At 50.4% G+C, this 17,308-nt stretch overlaps 1 protein-coding gene across 1 annotated transcript; it reads left to right on the plus strand.

Annotated features, from left to right (window-relative positions):
- The first annotated feature begins 424 nt into the window (after window positions 1–424).
- Window positions 425–16,862, plus strand: CFAP65 (cilia and flagella associated protein 65). Its single transcript, XM_042890607.1, is given in 34 exon segments — window positions 425–560; window positions 831–982; window positions 1,638–1,740; window positions 2,089–2,255; window positions 2,495–2,694; window positions 2,819–2,964; window positions 3,119–3,341; window positions 3,607–3,872; window positions 4,057–4,257; window positions 4,331–4,693; window positions 4,777–4,914; window positions 5,389–5,634; window positions 5,944–6,168; window positions 6,260–6,412; window positions 6,591–6,756; window positions 6,946–7,074; window positions 7,248–7,473; window positions 7,724–7,852; window positions 8,084–8,260; window positions 8,767–8,833; window positions 11,486–11,596; window positions 12,291–12,482; window positions 12,980–13,138; window positions 13,282–13,425; window positions 13,607–13,723; window positions 13,840–13,977; window positions 14,305–14,370; window positions 14,850–15,064; window positions 15,244–15,384; window positions 15,522–15,818; window positions 15,964–16,097; window positions 16,608–16,799; window positions 16,802–16,828; window positions 16,831–16,862. Coding segments are annotated over 34 exon segments (5,517 nt in total). The 5' UTR covers window positions 425–485.
- The last annotated feature ends 446 nt before the right edge of the window (window positions 16,863–17,308 follow it).

Consider the following 17,308-nt stretch of genomic DNA (forward strand, 5'->3'; position numbering starts at 1 on the left):
ACCCCCGATATGGATCCCCTGCACTCCCTCCCCATTCGATCCCCCTCACCCATCCGACCCCTCCGCACTCCGTACCCTCTCCTTGTCCCACTGCTGCCCCCTGGCGGCCGCAGCAACGCGCAATTTGATCCGGGGCGGCCGCCGTCGTCGCTACGGGAAACGACGCCGCCGCGTCCGGTTGCCATGGCAACGGGAGTGATGCTACGTGGCGCTGAGCCGGAACTGGGAAGCGAGGTGGGCTCAGGCAGAGGGAGCCGAGCTGTGCCCCGTGCTGTAGGGAGTGGGGCCCTGCTGCGGAGCCCTCGACGGGGCTATAAGAGCAGTATAAAACCCTGCTCTCCAAGCTGAGATGGGCCCAGCTGGGAAATGGGGATGCCAGGAATCCCTGAGGAGGGGCGGTTGGGCCCTAGGGGCTCCTGGGTGCTGGAGCAAGGAGCCTGGCAGAGGAGTGGTGTGTGTGAGGATGCTCTCCTCTCAGTCCTCAGATGCTGGCTGAGGTGCAGGGGGAACCCCCCAACCCGGACCTTCTTCAGAGGCGGTGCTGTGGCTGTGTCAGAAAGGTGAGTGCTGAAACCAAGGGTGCTGTTGCCATGGGTGGATTTACAGGAAGGGCAGGGGAAGGGAGACAGCTACCGTCTCTTTAACCCCTGCTTCTGTAGTTTCTGACTTCCAGGAGGACCCCACAGAGCTTTGGGGACTCCAGGGACCCTGGCACAGGGTGACTCTACATCCCTAGCCAAGGCCACAAGCTTTTAGAGCAAGGCAACAGCTGTGGGGGTGACTTCTCCCAATTTCACAAACTGCTGATGTTCCTGTTGCAAATTCCTAAGCCATCCTCAAGAAAGGCAAAGAAGAAAGGCATATTCTGGGGCATTGAAGTGGCAGAAACACTCCAATGGCGTGGCTGGGAGCTTGGAAAAGAGGTGATCAAACATCTGGTTCTGAAAAATGTTCATGAGAAAACCCAGAAGCTGAGCTACAGGTGTGTGGGAAGTTTTCTTCTCCTTTTCCTCCTCACCCTCTCACTGCATCTTCATTCCTCTGCTCCATCCCGCTCTCTGATCCATCTGCCTCTCTTCCCTTGGGCGACGCACTGCAGGCTGTGTGCACGCTGGCGCAGCAGGGCAGAAACCCACTAATTCAGATGCACAGCCCTTGTTCCCAGCAGGAGTATTTAAAATGAAATGCCTTTTTAAAATTCGGTTTTGCTGATACTTCTGTCTGTGAGGCATTTCCAGTCTAGTGAGATTTGAATCGTGGATGTATGCCAGCCAGCCGCTAGTGTGTCCTGAAACCATGGCTCCAGGGAGTTCTGCTGGGTGCCAGCACTCCCTGTGACCCTGCCTGCTCTGAGATTCAAATGTTTCTGCCCTTAGTAAGAGTTTGGCTCACACTGTGTGGCCTGGGAATGTAAAGTACAGTTTAAGGAAGGGGCAGGTATTTAGAGCTGGGAATGGATTTTCAGGACACCTGGGTTCTGCCTCTATTTGCTGAGTGACTTTGGGGTCAGGTTCCTAAGTCACTTCTAACTGTGGGGCTTTGGAATCTTTTAATACTTCATTCTCTTTTCTGCTACCTAATAGAACAAAAGCTGTATGGCATCAGACAAAATGTCCTGTTTTAATCTCGTTATCCAGATGTCCTTCCACGCGCTTCTTCATCACTGTTTTTCCCCAGCCAATTGCCCTGAGCCCTGGCATGTCCTTAACCCTGCCCATCATTTTCCGGCCCACTGAAAAGGTAAAGTGGCAGCATCTAATCTGCTCTCAGTGCCCTGCTTGGCTTTCAGGGAGGGAACCTGTCTTTTTGGGAGGTTCTAGTGTAGGACAGCATAACCCTCCTGCAATCTCCATGCGTCCAACAGCTGGGGGAGCAATTTGCCTGTAGTTATGGCTGGCAGTTAGGAGAGGTCTCCTTGCATAAAGTATTCCCAATTTGCCCATACTGCCTCTCACCAATGTCTGTAAAATAAGGCATTTGAACTACTTGTCCCTGGCTCGATCCCAGAGATCAATGGGATGAATTCAGTGCAGAACTCAGCTCGAGGGAGCCCATCTGACTGCTGTCTCCCCTCACTTCTCCATGCAGAGGGACTACGAAGACAGCATCTGCTTTCGGAAGGCTGAGGGTGAGTTCTCTGTCGCCCTGCGTGCTGTGATTCCACGTCCCTGCCTGTCCTTCCCAGCTGCTGTCCATTTGCCTCTCTGTGCTGTGCACAGCACCGTGGAGACAACATTCACTGTGCGCAATGTGGGGTGAGTGCCGTGTGGCTGAGCTGCCCCTTTTGGTTTGGTCAGATATATGACCACCTTCTTGGGCTTCCCATTCTCTAACAACTCCCCAAAGTGTTTGGCCAGATGCATTAGATGTTCTGATGTTCCCATTGCTTGTTTCACATCCTTACTGAGCAACCCATTGGGAAAGGCCCATCCTATGCACGATTGCACAGGCAGAATGGCTCCATTCATCTTCTCCAAATGTCCTTGCTTCCTAGTGACCTCATCACAGTGTTTGCCTGGGAGACACCCAGCCCCTTCTACATGATTCCTGAACACGGCATGCTGAACGCAGGTGCTGAGTGCACCATTAAGGTGCTCTTCCAACCCAAGACAGCTGCAGTGTGCAACGTAATAGCAACGTGTTTGTTTGGTGTTGAAGAAAAGCAAAAGAGAACCATGCAGCTTAGAGCCCAGGGTTAGTCATTCTTGTGTTTAATGCTCATTAACATGTATTGTCCCTAACCTTAGGGCAGCATCCCACAGGGATACATGGAGGTGCTGTGCTTGGAGGTGATGCTGTGCATGATCTTCTTTCACAGCCAAATACCCCTATCTGCAAGTGAATGTGCCAGGGGAACAGCACAAAAGCGGACAGCCTGGCAAGTTACAGGATGTGCTGTGCTTCGGGTCGGTGCCAGTAGGCACAAGAGTGGAGAAGTTTGTAGAAATCCTCAACATGTCTGTGGTATGTGAAGAGGGAGACTGCTTCTTGTAAGAGGGTGACAAGTTGGCACATGTCCCTGAGAGATGTGGTTTAGGAATCTCCCGTAATGCTGTGAAAATAGCCCAGGTGGGAGCGTGAATAAAATGTGATGAGCCTGTTTCTTCTCTGCTTCCAGGTTGATGCACCATGTACGATAGAAAGAGCAAAAGACCCTCTGCTCCTAGATCACGTCTTCTCCTGCAACGTGTCCCATGCTGTTGTCCCTGCCAAAGGGAAGCTGGCCTTGTGCATACAGTTTCAGCCACAGGCAGTAGGAGAGCACAGCACAGATTATTTCACTGTCACACCCACTGGGTGCCTCCAGCAGACCGTTCTAAAGATGGTTGGCTCATGTAAAGGTGAAAGCTTCCCACGTTTCCACCTTCCTTTCAGCCCTGCAGGGGAAGTTCTACTGCTTGGGGAAGAACTAGGGACTGTCCCAGCCCTCGAAGATGTACCTTCTATTGCCATCCATGCCATCCCTGGGGCACTGATTTAAATTTACACTGTCTTGAGATGTGAGATAGTTGGAGGCGAATGTGAAGCTGCTTGCTGGGACTGGTGGGTTTGCTGGTGAAGCCATGCTGGCCGTGAAAGATTGGTTGTGTCTTCTTGTTGTTCTAGGCCCATGTGTATCTCTGCACCAATCCTCTGTAGACTTCAACTGGATCAACCTTGGGGAAAGCTCAATGCAGACGCTGAAAATCAGCAATGTCTCAGACGTCCCTGCGTACTACCAGTTTGATATTGATGGCAGAGGGAGTGTCTTCTCTTTGGATCGCCCCTGTGGGGTCTTGGAGGGCACAACAACCCTCGTGCTGAAGGTGATCTTTTGCCCTGCTCACCCCATCAGCTGCCACCGCAGAGTGGTGTGCCTCGTTCATCATCAGGTAAGGGAGCAGCGGGTGGTATCACCACTGCGAGAGCTCAGAAGGTTTTTGCAGTGTAACCCACTAGGGCTGGCCTCTCAAAGCTAGTAGCAAATCTGTATGTCTCTATAATCTCTAAGGTAACTTTCAAGGAAATCATAGAAGGGCAGCTTATTTTGTACAAGAATTTCTGTTGTTTTCCCAGGGACCCCTTTATGTGGACTTCTTTGGTACCTGCCATTCAGACACCACTAAGCCAGCCATCCTGCAGGCGAGACACCTCTCCTGGTACCGAACCAACACGGTGAGGGGGCTGACCTTCTATCCCCCTGATATCCTGAGCATGATGCTGAAGGATGGGAAGTTGCAGATGGATGAGAAGAAGGCCCTCATGCTCCTTCCTCAGGTATGAGCTGCTCTCCCTGAAGTGCAAGGTGCAACATTTACCCTGCACACACCAAGATGCTCCCATCCTGTAGATCCCTCTGGACGAGCCCCCCAAGGAATACACCGAAGCCAGCTCCATGAGTGAATATTTCTGTGATGGCGTAAGCAGCGACCTGGCCTTGTTTCCGCCTCACGTTAGTGTCAGCCCCAGGGAGCATGATTTTGGGTGCTGTGTGCCACTCCACAAGGCAGAACCACTTCCTCTCTGTGTCACCAACCACACCAAAGGAAAGATCACTGTTGCCTGGACTCCAAGCCATGGCAGTGCTTTCCAAGTGACCCCCGAAAGCTGTGACATCCCACCTTTGAAGTCTTCAGCCTTCCGTGTCCTTTTCCAGCCCACCCAGCTCAACAGCCTTTACGCCGCAGAGCTGGAAGGTTTTGCCTTCTACAAGGTTAGTAGGAATGGTCAGGAGGCACCTTGCTATGCTCCCCTCCCTCATGCTCTGTCTCAGCTCTGTCTCCTCCATGCCTGTAGGTTCTGAGACAATACAGCAACATTGAGGAGGATGCCACCATCTGCCCACCCTGGTGCCTGACCATCAGGCTGAGGGCACACACGTATGAAGCAAAACGGGAGCACTTCATCCCACAGTACCTCTTAGATGTCCCCAAGGTGTGTGAACTTAAAGAAATTGGAATTTTGCAGAGATGCTCAGTGTTTACTCGTGAACTTTTGCTTTGCCCCCATTTCAACATCCTGAGGCATGTCTTAGGTGATTTACGATGATGGGGAGACTCATGGTTTGGGAAAAAATTGGAAGCTTTTTGTCCTGTGTTACTTTGCCAAACTTCAGTGTGACAGGTTGCATGCAGCCTCTCATCAGCTCAGAGTGGAAAGCTCTTGGAATCTCCTTCTGGCCTTGTTTAAGTGGGTGTAGGCACTGACAAGGGTGCTTAGTCCGCTCTCAGGTGTCTTAGGCACTCCACACACTCTTAGACAAATGGAGAGCAGAGCACAGAATCCACACTTTTGTAAGAGGCTTGCAAGGTGGAGTGGAAGTTTTCCTGCTTCTCCCTGCTGCATTTCTATCACAATAAAGCAGTGATCCCATAAGGTCAAACTATGCTTCTTATTTGTTTCCTCCAGACTTTTCCTCCTGTGGCTTCTGACACGGACACCTACTGCAGTGCTCTGCTCTCAAACACAGGCACCTCAATGATAACCTTCAGCATGAACCAAGCTGCTGGTCCCTCTGTTTTGGTCAAGCCCCACTCAGGACACATCATGCCAGGAGACCACCAGATTTTCTTTCTCTCCACTTGCCCAGTTAACACTATATCACAGCAACACACCCTGTCCTTGCAGCTGAACTCCTATCCAGGGTACACTAAGGTAAGCAGAAGGAAGGATAAGCTTCTGAGAATGATTTCTTCCATTGTACACATCCTCTTCTCAGTTCTCCATCCACACTGCTGATGGAAGATGCTCATGATACCAGATACTCTATATCTCGTTTCCTTGTGTCTCTGTCTCTTGGAAAGTATTATACGATGCTTAGAGCTCAGTCCAGGGTCCTTCCCATCCTCCTTCAGCCCATTTGTTCTGGATTCCATCCTGGAAGAAGCAACCCTTTTCAAGTTCCATCCAAAGGTAGGCTGAGACTTCTGGACAACATCTATTGTTTTTCTTTGAACACCACAGGAGATCATGCTCCGGAGTTGTGCAGAGTCCCTTCTCTTGCTCTTAGAAGGTGATGGTAATCTATACTTCAAGCCTGTTTGCATAGGGACCTCCTCAACACAAAGGTATACCATAAAGAACTGCACAAGGCTACCCATGGCCTTCACATGGAAGATCCACCACTCTGACAGCAAGCTCCTGTCTGTCAGACCAGCAGCAGGGCTCCTCCAGCCCTATGAAGCCATGGTAAGCTCAGGTTCTATCAAAATAGCATTGTAATCTCTACAATACAGCTCTGGAGCTCCCATCAATGTTATCCTTCCCTTTGTGGTTTCAGGCTCAAGCATGGACTTTTACCCCTGACAACGTGACCAAGTATCTCCTGCGAGCTGCAGTGTTTGTGGGTTGGGAAAGCCCAGCACCTGTGTCACCCCAAAGCATCCATTATAATTTAAGGATTGTTGGAGAGGGGGCACTAGGCACCATCAAGGTAAGGAAATGGGGCCTGTAGTGAGATGTGGGCCTTTGGCTCCTCTGACACTCCCATCTCTCTCCTCCCACTGCCTGCTCTCCTCTATTTGTTCTGCATATGGTCCAACATGGTGGCTACATTCACTGCTATGCTCTACATGTAATGGTGAGCTTTGCATGACGGATTTGCATTTCAGGCACAAAAGGAACACCTGGACCTTGGAAATGTTCTGGTTGGCAATCTGAAAGACTGCAGCATGGTACTTCTGAACGATGGGATCTGTTCTCTGCAGTACATCCTCAGCGTGGAACAGCTCATCACTGGGCTTTGTGACCCCGAGGAAGTCTGCAGTGATCCGATGGGTACTGGGGGAAATTAGCCTGGCATGGGGCCTTGTCCTTCCCCACTTTTCTGCAAAATGGTGCTAGCACATGCTCAGAGGTTGAGCTGCTTGCTGGCTAACTTGCAACCATTCTCATAAGCTGTGTACAAGATACTTGCGTGTTTTAGGATAGATGCCCGGAGCTCATGCCACCTCCTTTCTCCTACAGCTTTGGAACTGGAACACTCCAGAGGGACAATCCCTGCAAGGTCAAAAGCTTTTGTGCGAGTAACAGTCAGGCCAGCCCGGCAGCTGCACTACACCTGGTCCATCAGCTATGCAATCTGCTCCCCCGCAGGTGAGAAATGCATGTTTGTGGGAAGGGGGAGAAGGTGCTCCCTCCCAGCCAAGCAGTCTGTGCCAGAATAGACCAAACTGTGCAGGACTGTAACCATCCTGACAGCAGAAATCACTCTGCTGAGCAGTTCATCCTCTCCTGCATACTTTTTCCCTTTACTTTTGTCTCCCAAGTTCCAGATCTTGCAAGTACAAAAGCAGAGCAGCGACTCCTCTGCTGTATAGAAGCAACAGGCGTCCACCCAACGTTCCACATCGCTGACGCCTGCTCAGCAGGGAGTGCCAGCGGCATCAGCAGGCTGCTCCTCTGGAGGCTGCTTTCCCTGGACACACTGAATGAATACCTGCAGCGAGACCCGGCTCCCAGTGAGCTCACCTGCAGTGTTCCCACAAGGCACAGGTGAGGTGAGGGGTAAGCCAAGCAGTAGTCACCGATCCTCCATGTAGCTCATACGTAAAAAATCAGAGCAAATCCGAAGGCATTCCTTACGCCCAGTATTCTTTCTCCAAAAAGAGATGAAGGATCAAAGAATTATAAGGAAGATAGATAGCGTAGAATCATAGAATTGTTTGTGTTGGAAGGAACCTTAAACCATCTAGTTCCAACCCCTCTGTCTCAAGTTAACCTTTTCTTTTTCCCTGCTGATCAGCACGTACTTGATCCCCCCCATATACACACCTCTCCTGCTGGATTTCAACTTTGGAGCTGCCCCCATAGGCTCAGAGCCTGCCCTTGTGATGCTCCTGCTGGTAAACAATGGTGTGGTGCCTGTGGAATGGTAAGCAGTGCTGAATGGAGCTCATCCCTCCCTTGGGGGTCTGCAGGGGGAGATGGGAATGCTCACAGGGGCCATGAGGTATTAGAGAATGAATGGAGTGGTGTGGTTTGTGTTATGAGGCTGTGAATGAGGCCTGTTAGTGGGTCTGGGTGGGGAAGCCTAGCTGGACTGAACACATTGACCTGGGCAAGCTGTCCATCCCTGCCGCTGACTAGCTCACTGGGTCCCTAGGGCCTTCCTCTTTCCTTCTGATCAGAAGATGGACATGGAGCACTGGGCAGAGGATGCAGATCTCAGCCCGCAGGAGCTGCATCAGATGAGAATTCAGGATAATCAGCTCTTCAGCATTTCCCCAAAGTCAGGGAAGCTTCTTCCAGGACAAGAGGAAGCTGTCCAGCTCTCACACAGGTGATGGCATCATCTTGCATGCCAGGACAGCACCTGCTGGCAGAACGCCCTCCTTCTTTCATGCCAGATCCTTTCCCTTCACATGCTTCTTGCCCAGCAGACACTGGGCAGGTGCAAAGTCCCTGCGCCTGTACTTTCTGCAGCAATGACTACACAGTGATATTCTTGTCTTCGCCAACAGCTAGAGCCTTCTTTGCCTGTAGGAGGTGTGCAGGCAGTTGGCCAGCTCTCTTTCTATAACAGCCCTGATCTGAGAAGGGCTGGTGCTTCATATGGCCTAGAATCTCAGGTCCCTGCACTGGTGTATGATTAAAACCAACACTACACTGCTTGTTCCCACCCGAGCACAACTGTCCCCCTCTCTCTCTGAGAGGCCCTTACGCAACAGTGATTCTTTAGCAGGGAAATGAATTGTCTCTAATGTACCGTGTGACCCTGATTCTACCACCCTGGGATCAAGGTTGGTTTCTAACTTTTTTTTTTTCCTCCTCCTCTTGCACTGCTAGACACGATTTCATTGGCACCGATCACCTGCCTGTGTTGCTGAAGGCTTCCTACGGCCATGAGATTCTGGTAAGGCAGCAGGTGTCTGTTGTGTGTGTTTGCAGAACAGCATCAGGTAGGGGCTGGATTATAGGGCATTCCTCCAGGAGCTATGCGGGCCAAGAGCCTGGGGCCTTCTCCTGCAGTCTGCACCAGCCAAAGCAGAGACATAAAGCCAGCATCGTGACAAACCCCAGCCCAGCAGGCATTCCCCGCACTCCTGGTTGGCTGTTCCTGCTGCAGTCTCAGCCTTAGTCCACCCACTTCTTCCTCCTTGCCAACTGCTGAGGAGCCTCCTACTCATTCCTCCTGCTTTGCCACTTGCTAAAGTACCCCAGAGCTGATCTGCTTTATGTTATCCCATGGCATTTCCTCAGGCTTGGAATGAGTTTTTCCTCTCTCCCCCATCTCAGACTGTCAGAGTCAGAGTCACCTTGTGCTCTGCCAGGCACAGCTCATGCCCATCTGAGCCTTCCTGTCTGCCTCTGAAGTTTCCTGTGAGACCATTGTGTTCACACATCTCTTTTATTTTTCTTTTCTCTCAGGACTATTGTCAGCTGAAAATCCAACCCTTTGACCAAGCTGTTCAAACAGTGGCTTAACTGTGCCTTCCCTCAAAGCCCTTGGACAGGCTCCCCGTGCTCTGCCTGCCTGGCACAGAGAGTGGCTATGAGCATTTCACCAGCTGGCCACTGAGCCATTAGGCTTTGGAGGGGGACCAGGTGCCTTTAGGTTGGATAGAAGGAAGTTGTTTACAGTCAGGGTGGTGAGGCACTGGCACAGGCTGCTCTGGGTGGGAGCCCAGTCCCTGGAGACACTCAACATTGGGCTGGAGGAGCTCTGAGCCCCTGATGGAGCTGGGGGTGTCCCTGTTCATTGCAGGGTGGTGGACTAAATGGCCTTTGAGATTCCCTCAAGTGATTCTCTAATTCTGTGACAGCAGGACAGACCTGGAACAGTGCAGGTGACTGTAATAAATGAAAAGATGCACAGTGTCAGTACCGAAGTGCCAACAGCAGAATACGGGAGTGGGAGAGGCTCTTCTTTCTGCAGAGAGGGCAGCTGAGGAGCCGAACACAGAGTGCTCTCCTTCCTTCCATGGATAAAGAGTGTAGAGCCACCACCCCCAGGGCTGAAATCACCATAACCCACTTGTACAATCAATGAGTATACAGAGGTGTACAATCAATAAGTGTACAGAGGTTAGTTTAAGTAGGATTATTGCAGTGGAAAGATAATAAATGAAAAATGCTCACCAATGTTGTAAGCTCACAATAAACTCCACAAGGAGCAACCTCCAGAAAGAGATCCTTCCTCAGTGGCAGTCTGCACTTAAATGGTACCTAGGAGAGCCTAGCCAGGCTCCACCTCTTCTGGTAGCACGGCTGAATTGCCTTCACCTGTGCTCCCACGGCTGACTCATTGCTTGCCTCAGGTGGTCAATCAGAGGTTCAGGCCGTGATCAACAGTTCCCATACACCCTTTGAAATCACCCTTGCCATTGCTGTGCTGATTCTCACCTGGAACTCAAGAGAATCTTGCAGAATATATGCTAACCTTGAGGGAAGCAAACGCTGTCATATCACCCCAGAAGTTAGGTTCTGGAAATCTGGTATAGCAGCGACACAGAGGTGGAGACCTTCAGGCTAACATATTGCCTGGTCCTTTGTCAAATTTCAGACTGCTTGGCCTCAGAGTAGTGATGTTATCCAGCCTTCCAGTAATATAAATGGATGCTTCGCTCCCAAAGCACAGGAGGGTTTCTGATCCATTTCCCCTTTCCAGTTTGGAAACATCAGCTCATGTCATCCTTTTACTTGCATGGTATCTGGCTCGTGAAGGGCTCAGGGATGATGAATGCTCATGTAGTGCTTTGAAAAGATGAAATAATGAAATCTCATGCAGGTTTTTGTTAGCTTTGTATTTCTAGTCCTCTCTCCTTACTTACTTTGTTTACAGAACTGAACTGGAAGGAGCTTTTCCAGAAGAATCAGCATTCTCTGCTCTTGTTTAAGCTGCTGATACACACAGCATCTCCCTTAGATTTCCATCCAAGGCTTCTACCTATCATCTCTAAGGTCTTCCTTATCTTCTGTGCATGCACTTGGAAAGTAGCTGTTAGCCTAATTGCAAATTGCAGTGACTTAGCTCCCTTTGTCCATGCAGAGACATTATGAGCTCTGTGATTCCATCTCAGCCCCTCTCCAGGCAGCAGACAGCTTGAGGGTGCTTCGACGTGGTCCTGCTGGAAACTTTGCACCATGACTCATGTGAGCCTAGCCACAGCTTTCTCAATATGCAGAACCCCATGTCTCTTCCTTTCCATGAACCAACTGTAACTCTGTCTGCTTTGCACGATGTGATGGCCACTTTACTAACAGGATACTGTTAGTCATTACTCAATCACCTGAAATTCAGCTGGGAACTTCAGCAACCTTTGGGCTCCCTGTTGGTGCCTGACATAAGAAAAAGAAATGTACCATATGTGATACAACCTGCAAGCCTTTCAAAGAAAAGCCATCAGTTGAGCAATCTCTTCAGTTCCTTGCCTTTGCTCACTGTCCTGGTGTTACCAATGTCAGGCTGTGAATGGATTGCTTTCAGCTTGCAAAGTATTTGTGTCGTCATTGCTGATGGGGCCAAAGCTTTGTGAGACAGTGACTGCATTTCTTTCTGCCATAGCTGAACTTCAGAGGTGTGACGGTGGAGAGGGAGCAGCGATACGTTCATTTTGCTTCCTCCAAGCATCTCTTCATGCCCATTGCCATTGGGACATCCCACCCCCCCATACAGGTGAGCATTCTAGGGCCAAACCCAGCAGCAGTTGCCTGGAACTGGGTGCTGAGATGGTCGTAGGGAAGGCATCTCTCCTTACCTCCGGTTCTATGAGATTTGGCATTGGCTCCAACCAGAATGCTTATAGAGTTGGACTCTTTCCCTGTTCTTTTATGTTGGATCTGAGTGATGACTTGCCTAGCTGCTCCAGGCGCTCTGGAAATAAATCCTAATTAGTTTCTTAGTAAATTAATTAAACTTCCTTAAATACTTATTCAGAAAAAAAAAAGAAAAAGAAAAAAAAGAAAAAGAAAAAATTGGGAGCTTTGATTCTGTTCTGCCTAATTTGTCTGGGAAATGAGGAAGACTGAATTGAATTAAAATCACTTTAGCAAGAGTGTTCTTGCATTTCAAGTAATCTGCTTTACAGCGATTCCTTTAGCTAACTTGCATTAATTTCTTCCTAGACTAAATTCAGAGGGCACCACTTGGAGAGGCATTGTAGTCATCAGCATACACGTGCAGTGATAAACCTTCAGCACAGAGCCTATTAGTGTCTCTGTGATAACTCCTGGTGTTACGAAGTCCCTCATTCTTAGGAGACGGGTTGACTAATTAATTACTAATTCTTATCAGAGTCCTCTGGGGAAGTGTTAACTGGTTTAACTTGTGCAGGGTCTTCATGAGTATTCCACTCTGTGATTCACATTAGATTTATGAACTTTACAACGGGAGCTCCACAACAGTGATGTTCGAGGTTCAGCTGGACAGCATCATGAGGGTGCAGAAGGACAATTATCAGCATCCTGTATTTATCTGCTTGACTCCTAGAGGGGAAATCGCCCCTGGCACTACAGGTCATATTGAGTGGATCTTCTCACCACTGGAAGCCAGAACATACTTGGTAAGGCCTTTCTCATAACTGCCAAGTACCCTTTCTGCTGTCCTATGCCTCACATTCTTTAGATTTTGTATTGATTTTTGGTCCGTGCAATGCTACAGCTGAATTGAGTTCCATCCCTCCAAGAAGCAGAATCTGAGAGCAGATAGATAGTCTCATAAGCCTCTACATCCCAAAGAGCACATTTCTTCCACAGCCAGAGGCATCACAATACATATTTTCTCAAGGATCTAACAGTACCCAAGGGGTATAAACAATATCTGGTCAGATTTGTGGTTCACTGCTGGCTTCCAATAACTCCCACAAAAGAGACTGAAGCTGAAATATTTCATCCCTGCAGTGTGCGCTACTGAAAAGAAAGCAAAAGAACCTGGATTTCTCTTCACGTATGAGTGTGATTTACATGAATCAATTGTAGTCTGTTAGCCAGAGCACTACCTTTTTGCATGTCTCTCCTGATCACAGCTATGGACTTCATGCTCTTATTTTGTCCAAGGCAGGTTGACGTTCCCATCCACATCCTGGGGGGTGATTCAGCTCTGATCACCTTCCAGGGAGAAGGCTACGATCCAAAAGCCACAGAAGAGAGCGCCACTTTCAGAGAAGTTTTGTCCCCTTCAGTCATTCTGCGTTCCACCAAACTAACCGTGACTGGGCAGGTAAGTCCAGGTGCTGACATGAGCAATATGGTCAGACCAAAAATGTGTGAAAGATCCCCTTCTTCCCCAACACCAGCAGAATGTCCTGCTCCTTGCTTCCTCAATCCCACTACAATAGGGCTGTTTCACCCTGCTTCCTGCAGGCTGCCTCCTTATCACACCACAGGATTTGCATTGGGAATATCCCAAATTGCACCAGAGCCAGCCAACTGGTCTTTCTCAATAATATCTCAGAGAGCAAGGCAGTTGTGTTCACCTGGAGGACAGGCAGTGTGAAAGACAGTGAGGTGAGTCCTTTCTTCTTTTTCCTCTACCCTTCTCTACCCTTCTTTACCCTTCTCTACCCTACCCTACCTAGAATAGCATGAGGAACACCACAGATCTGAATTTCCTGCAGTGAGAGGGCACATAGTAAGGGCACAGGACAAAGAAACAAATCCTCTGTGGCTTTCTTATTTTTCCCCACAGGTATTGCAGGTTGCCCCAGAGCAGGGAGTTGTGCAGCCCGGAGGGAGCACCCCCTGTTTCATCACTCTGCAGCCTTCAGGGAGAGTGTCCTTCTACAGCATGGACCTGGTGTGTGAGGTGAGAACCAGGAGCCCGTGTGCTCCTGACACCTGAGCTAGCCCAACAGTCCCCACCTTCAGGCTCTGTCATTTGCAGCTCCTTTCCCTGCTCCTCAATCATGGTGTGCTCTGTAGGTGTACATCCAGGAGTCCCTGGTTCAGTACGAAAAGGACCTGCAAGACTGGGAAAGGGAAAAAGAACAGCAGGCAGTGGAGTTCACCATCACAGAGCAGGACCTCAGGGCTGAGAAGAAGCCCAGGCCACCTGTTGGGGTAAGTGTTGCAAAGGGAGGAGCTTGAAAATTTTTTCTCTAAACATGCTGCAAACTTGGCGGTGTATGAGCAGCTTTAGGAAAAAAAAACAAAACCTGCAGCTCTGGAAGTTGGTAATTGAATTTGTAAACATGGGTAAACAGGAGCATAAAGCACATAACTACCATGAAGAATGTGGCCAGTGCAGAATGGGAGGACTGGTCATTGACTTTCAGGTGGGCAATGCAAAAGAGAATCCTGAAGTCTCGTTCAGCTCCTTATCTTTCCACACACTGTGATTTCTCTTTCTCTCTCTCTCTTTCCTTTTTTCTTCTTTTTTCTTTTTAGAAATCATCAGAATCTGCTGAGATAGAAAATCTCCGTGAGCCCTTAGCAGTGGTCAGGAAATTCAAGGTAAGTCAGGCCCACCTGAGCAGCTGCAGAATCAAACTGACTGTGTTAGAGCAGAGGCAGATGCTGGATCTCACAGTGTGGGAGCCCAGGCAGAGAGCACACTGGGATTTGTAGCTTCAAGGCTTTGGGACACAGACTGTTTGGAAGAGCCAGGAGAATCAGACTGTCTGGCTGTGCCCTGTGGGCTGTAACTTTCCAGCTGAGGGGAATGGGAAGTGAACTTGGAGCCTTGTATGCACCCACGACTGCAGCAACCCTTTCTGAATAGATTTGGAAGGTTTTGAATAAGCAGAAAAACTGCATGTGGGCAGGGCAGGCAGCACCTGAACTGCTGTCACATCAGGGCAGCAAGGCCATAAGGTCAGAGCATCCTCTGGAACAAGCATGAGGATGGCTGGGGAGATACGAAAGCGGTTCCACTTAACCCAGTCCCATGGCTGGAGGAGCAGTAAGGATCTGCATTTCTTGCTCCCCTACAGACACTGCCCCCCATTAGTAACCACCGTGTGGCCAACCTGCCTGCGGGGCACTTGCAGAGAAGGCTGATGTCAGACAAAGAAGCCAGCCATGTGTGGGTCAAGCCAAAGCCTCCCAGGCCCATCCTTTTACACCTTGATGTGACAGCAAGGTCCCACTCTATTGAGGACTTCTTCAGCAACTTTGCCTCGGAGTTCCCGAAATACTTCTTGCCCTGGTAAGGAACTTGGGTGAGAAGTGGCCCATTGGGAGATACTGTCAAAGCATAGTGCTCCTCTGGGAGAGTGCCTCCCCAGGCACCTCTGCAGCTCCCTGCTTCCTGCGGTGCTGCTGTTCAGCCAGGAGGCTGCAGGTCTGCAGGAGCTCACTGATGGAACATCTCTCCCTGGTTCTCAGCCCCAGCATCCACCAGCTGCCATCTGTGGATAGGAGTGTGGACAGAGATAGGATGGAGATGGACCACAAATGGTTGTCCCTGGCTACTGCTTCCAAAGAGGAGCTGCAGATAGTGGTGGACATGCTGATAGGTGTCATCAGGTGTGTGCCCCTTCATCCTCACCCACTTTGCAGCCCCGATATTCCAGGTTCTCCCTCTGGCTTGCTCTGGCTTACAATGATCCTCTGGGGTCGCTCAGATACGTGATTTTCTGGGACTCATTCTTTTCCTCCCCCAGGGGCCTTTTGGAGAACACCCAGTTCCATGATGCGGTGAGGAAAAGCCTGCAGGAGCCCATCCCATATTTCTCCCAGTTTCAGCATGAAGAAACAGCAAAGATCCAACACAGAGGACAGTGCTCCACCATCCCCTCTGGGCTCTCTGCTTCCCCAGATCTTTTCACCGAGGAGAATGGAGAGAGAAAAGAAATGAGCCAAGAATCCTCTCCTAGCAATGATTTTCTGGGCTCCTGGGAGGGGCTGAGTGAAGTTTTTCATCATGAGAGGCTGAGGGAGCAGAAGGCGATGATGAAGGGGTGAGGAAGAGCTGCACACACAGAGCAGCTGTTCATTGGCCTCAGCATGTAGAAAACAGTGTGCTCTGGTGCTGTGCCTGTTGTGTGCTGGGAGGAGCTGCAACAAGCATCCTTCCTTGTTGACTGTCTGATAATCCCCAGGCAGCCAGCCTTCAGGAGTCTGGTGGAGATGGTGCTGGAAAACACACTGCAGAACATCCTGGTGGAAGCCAGCTGTGGGGAGGTGGTGCTGACAGCCCGGCCCAGGGTCATTGCTCTGCCCCCCAGCCCCTTCCGAAGGTAAAGGACCTGTCCTTAATGCATCAAACTGAGGCAACAACCCATGTTCTAGATTAGCCAGGTTGAAATTTCAGTGCCAAGGCTGCCTGTGCAGAAGGCAGAATCCAGCCCCAAAGCCTCTGCCTCTTGTTCTATCCCAAGCCTTCTGTGAGCCCAGATCTTCCTTGGCAGCATGCTCAAACAGCTCAAGGAGCAGAAAGCAGGCCAAGCTCTCATGGTCTGAGATGGTGTGGGATCCAGTTAGGTGGAAGGAATGGCCACAGTTGAATAGGCAGATGTGGGGCTGAGGGCAAAGAATGAGGGTTTGTCCAGTCCTGGGCAAACCAGGTCCCAGGGATTTGGGACCAAGGAAAGGTTACTGAACGGAGATGTCATCCCTAAAGCTGCAAAATTCTTGTGCAGATGGAGGTGGGATATTTCCCATGATCTCCCAGGGATGGATGGTTGCCTGTGGGGAGGTGGCAGCAGACTGCACTCTCCTTAGCCCAAAGGCAATCTCTTCTCTTTCAGAATCGCCACTCCAGCACTCTAACCTTCAAGAGCATAGCTGTGGCACAGCATGCTGCTTGAGCTCTGCAGGCACATCGCATCTCTACTCTTCATCCCATCCCCATGATGTCCAGAGCTGCTCCAACCCTCCCACCCCAAGACTTGATGCCAGCACGCTGCCTGCCTCCAAGGCTGTACATCCTCAACATGTCCCCATCTCTGCTTCGAATCTTCCAGCAACTCTGATGGCTGCACTGCAGCTCCTGCAGACAGTGAAGGGCTGCAGCGTTCCAGCAGCCCAATAAAAGGAGCCTAGCCTCTGCAGGCACAGACACTGGTGTGCATTAGGATGTAATCAGCGCATCCGGGTTTAGTAGTGCCCTGGACGAGCTCTCTCCTTATAAATCTACGAGGTTCTCACTGGGGGAACTGGGTGCCGCTCAGCTTTGGCTTCCCGTATGGCTGTGACTGTCTCTTCCACATATCGCATTGTCACAGCCGGGAGGTGGCACTGTTAGTTCTCAGAAAGCTCCGGTGCCGGCGCAGAATTGGAGCCGCTCCTTCTCCCCTCGCAGCCCCCAGGAAAGCCACGCACTGCGGGGTGCTTCAGCCCTGCTTGGCAGAAGGCAGGTGCCGGCTGTGCCCGGGGGTGCTGCAGCTCTCTCAGAGCTCTGCTCGCTGCAGGAGCCCTGCGTGCGTAACGCGTTACTGAGCCCCAGGGC

This window comes from Lagopus leucura, unplaced genomic scaffold (genome assembly GCF_019238085.1).
Source record: "Lagopus leucura isolate 7727_CA_CO unplaced genomic scaffold, USGS_WTPT01 Super-Scaffold_100266, whole genome shotgun sequence".
In the NCBI taxonomy this organism is placed as follows: Eukaryota; Metazoa; Chordata; class Aves; order Galliformes; family Phasianidae; genus Lagopus; species Lagopus leucura.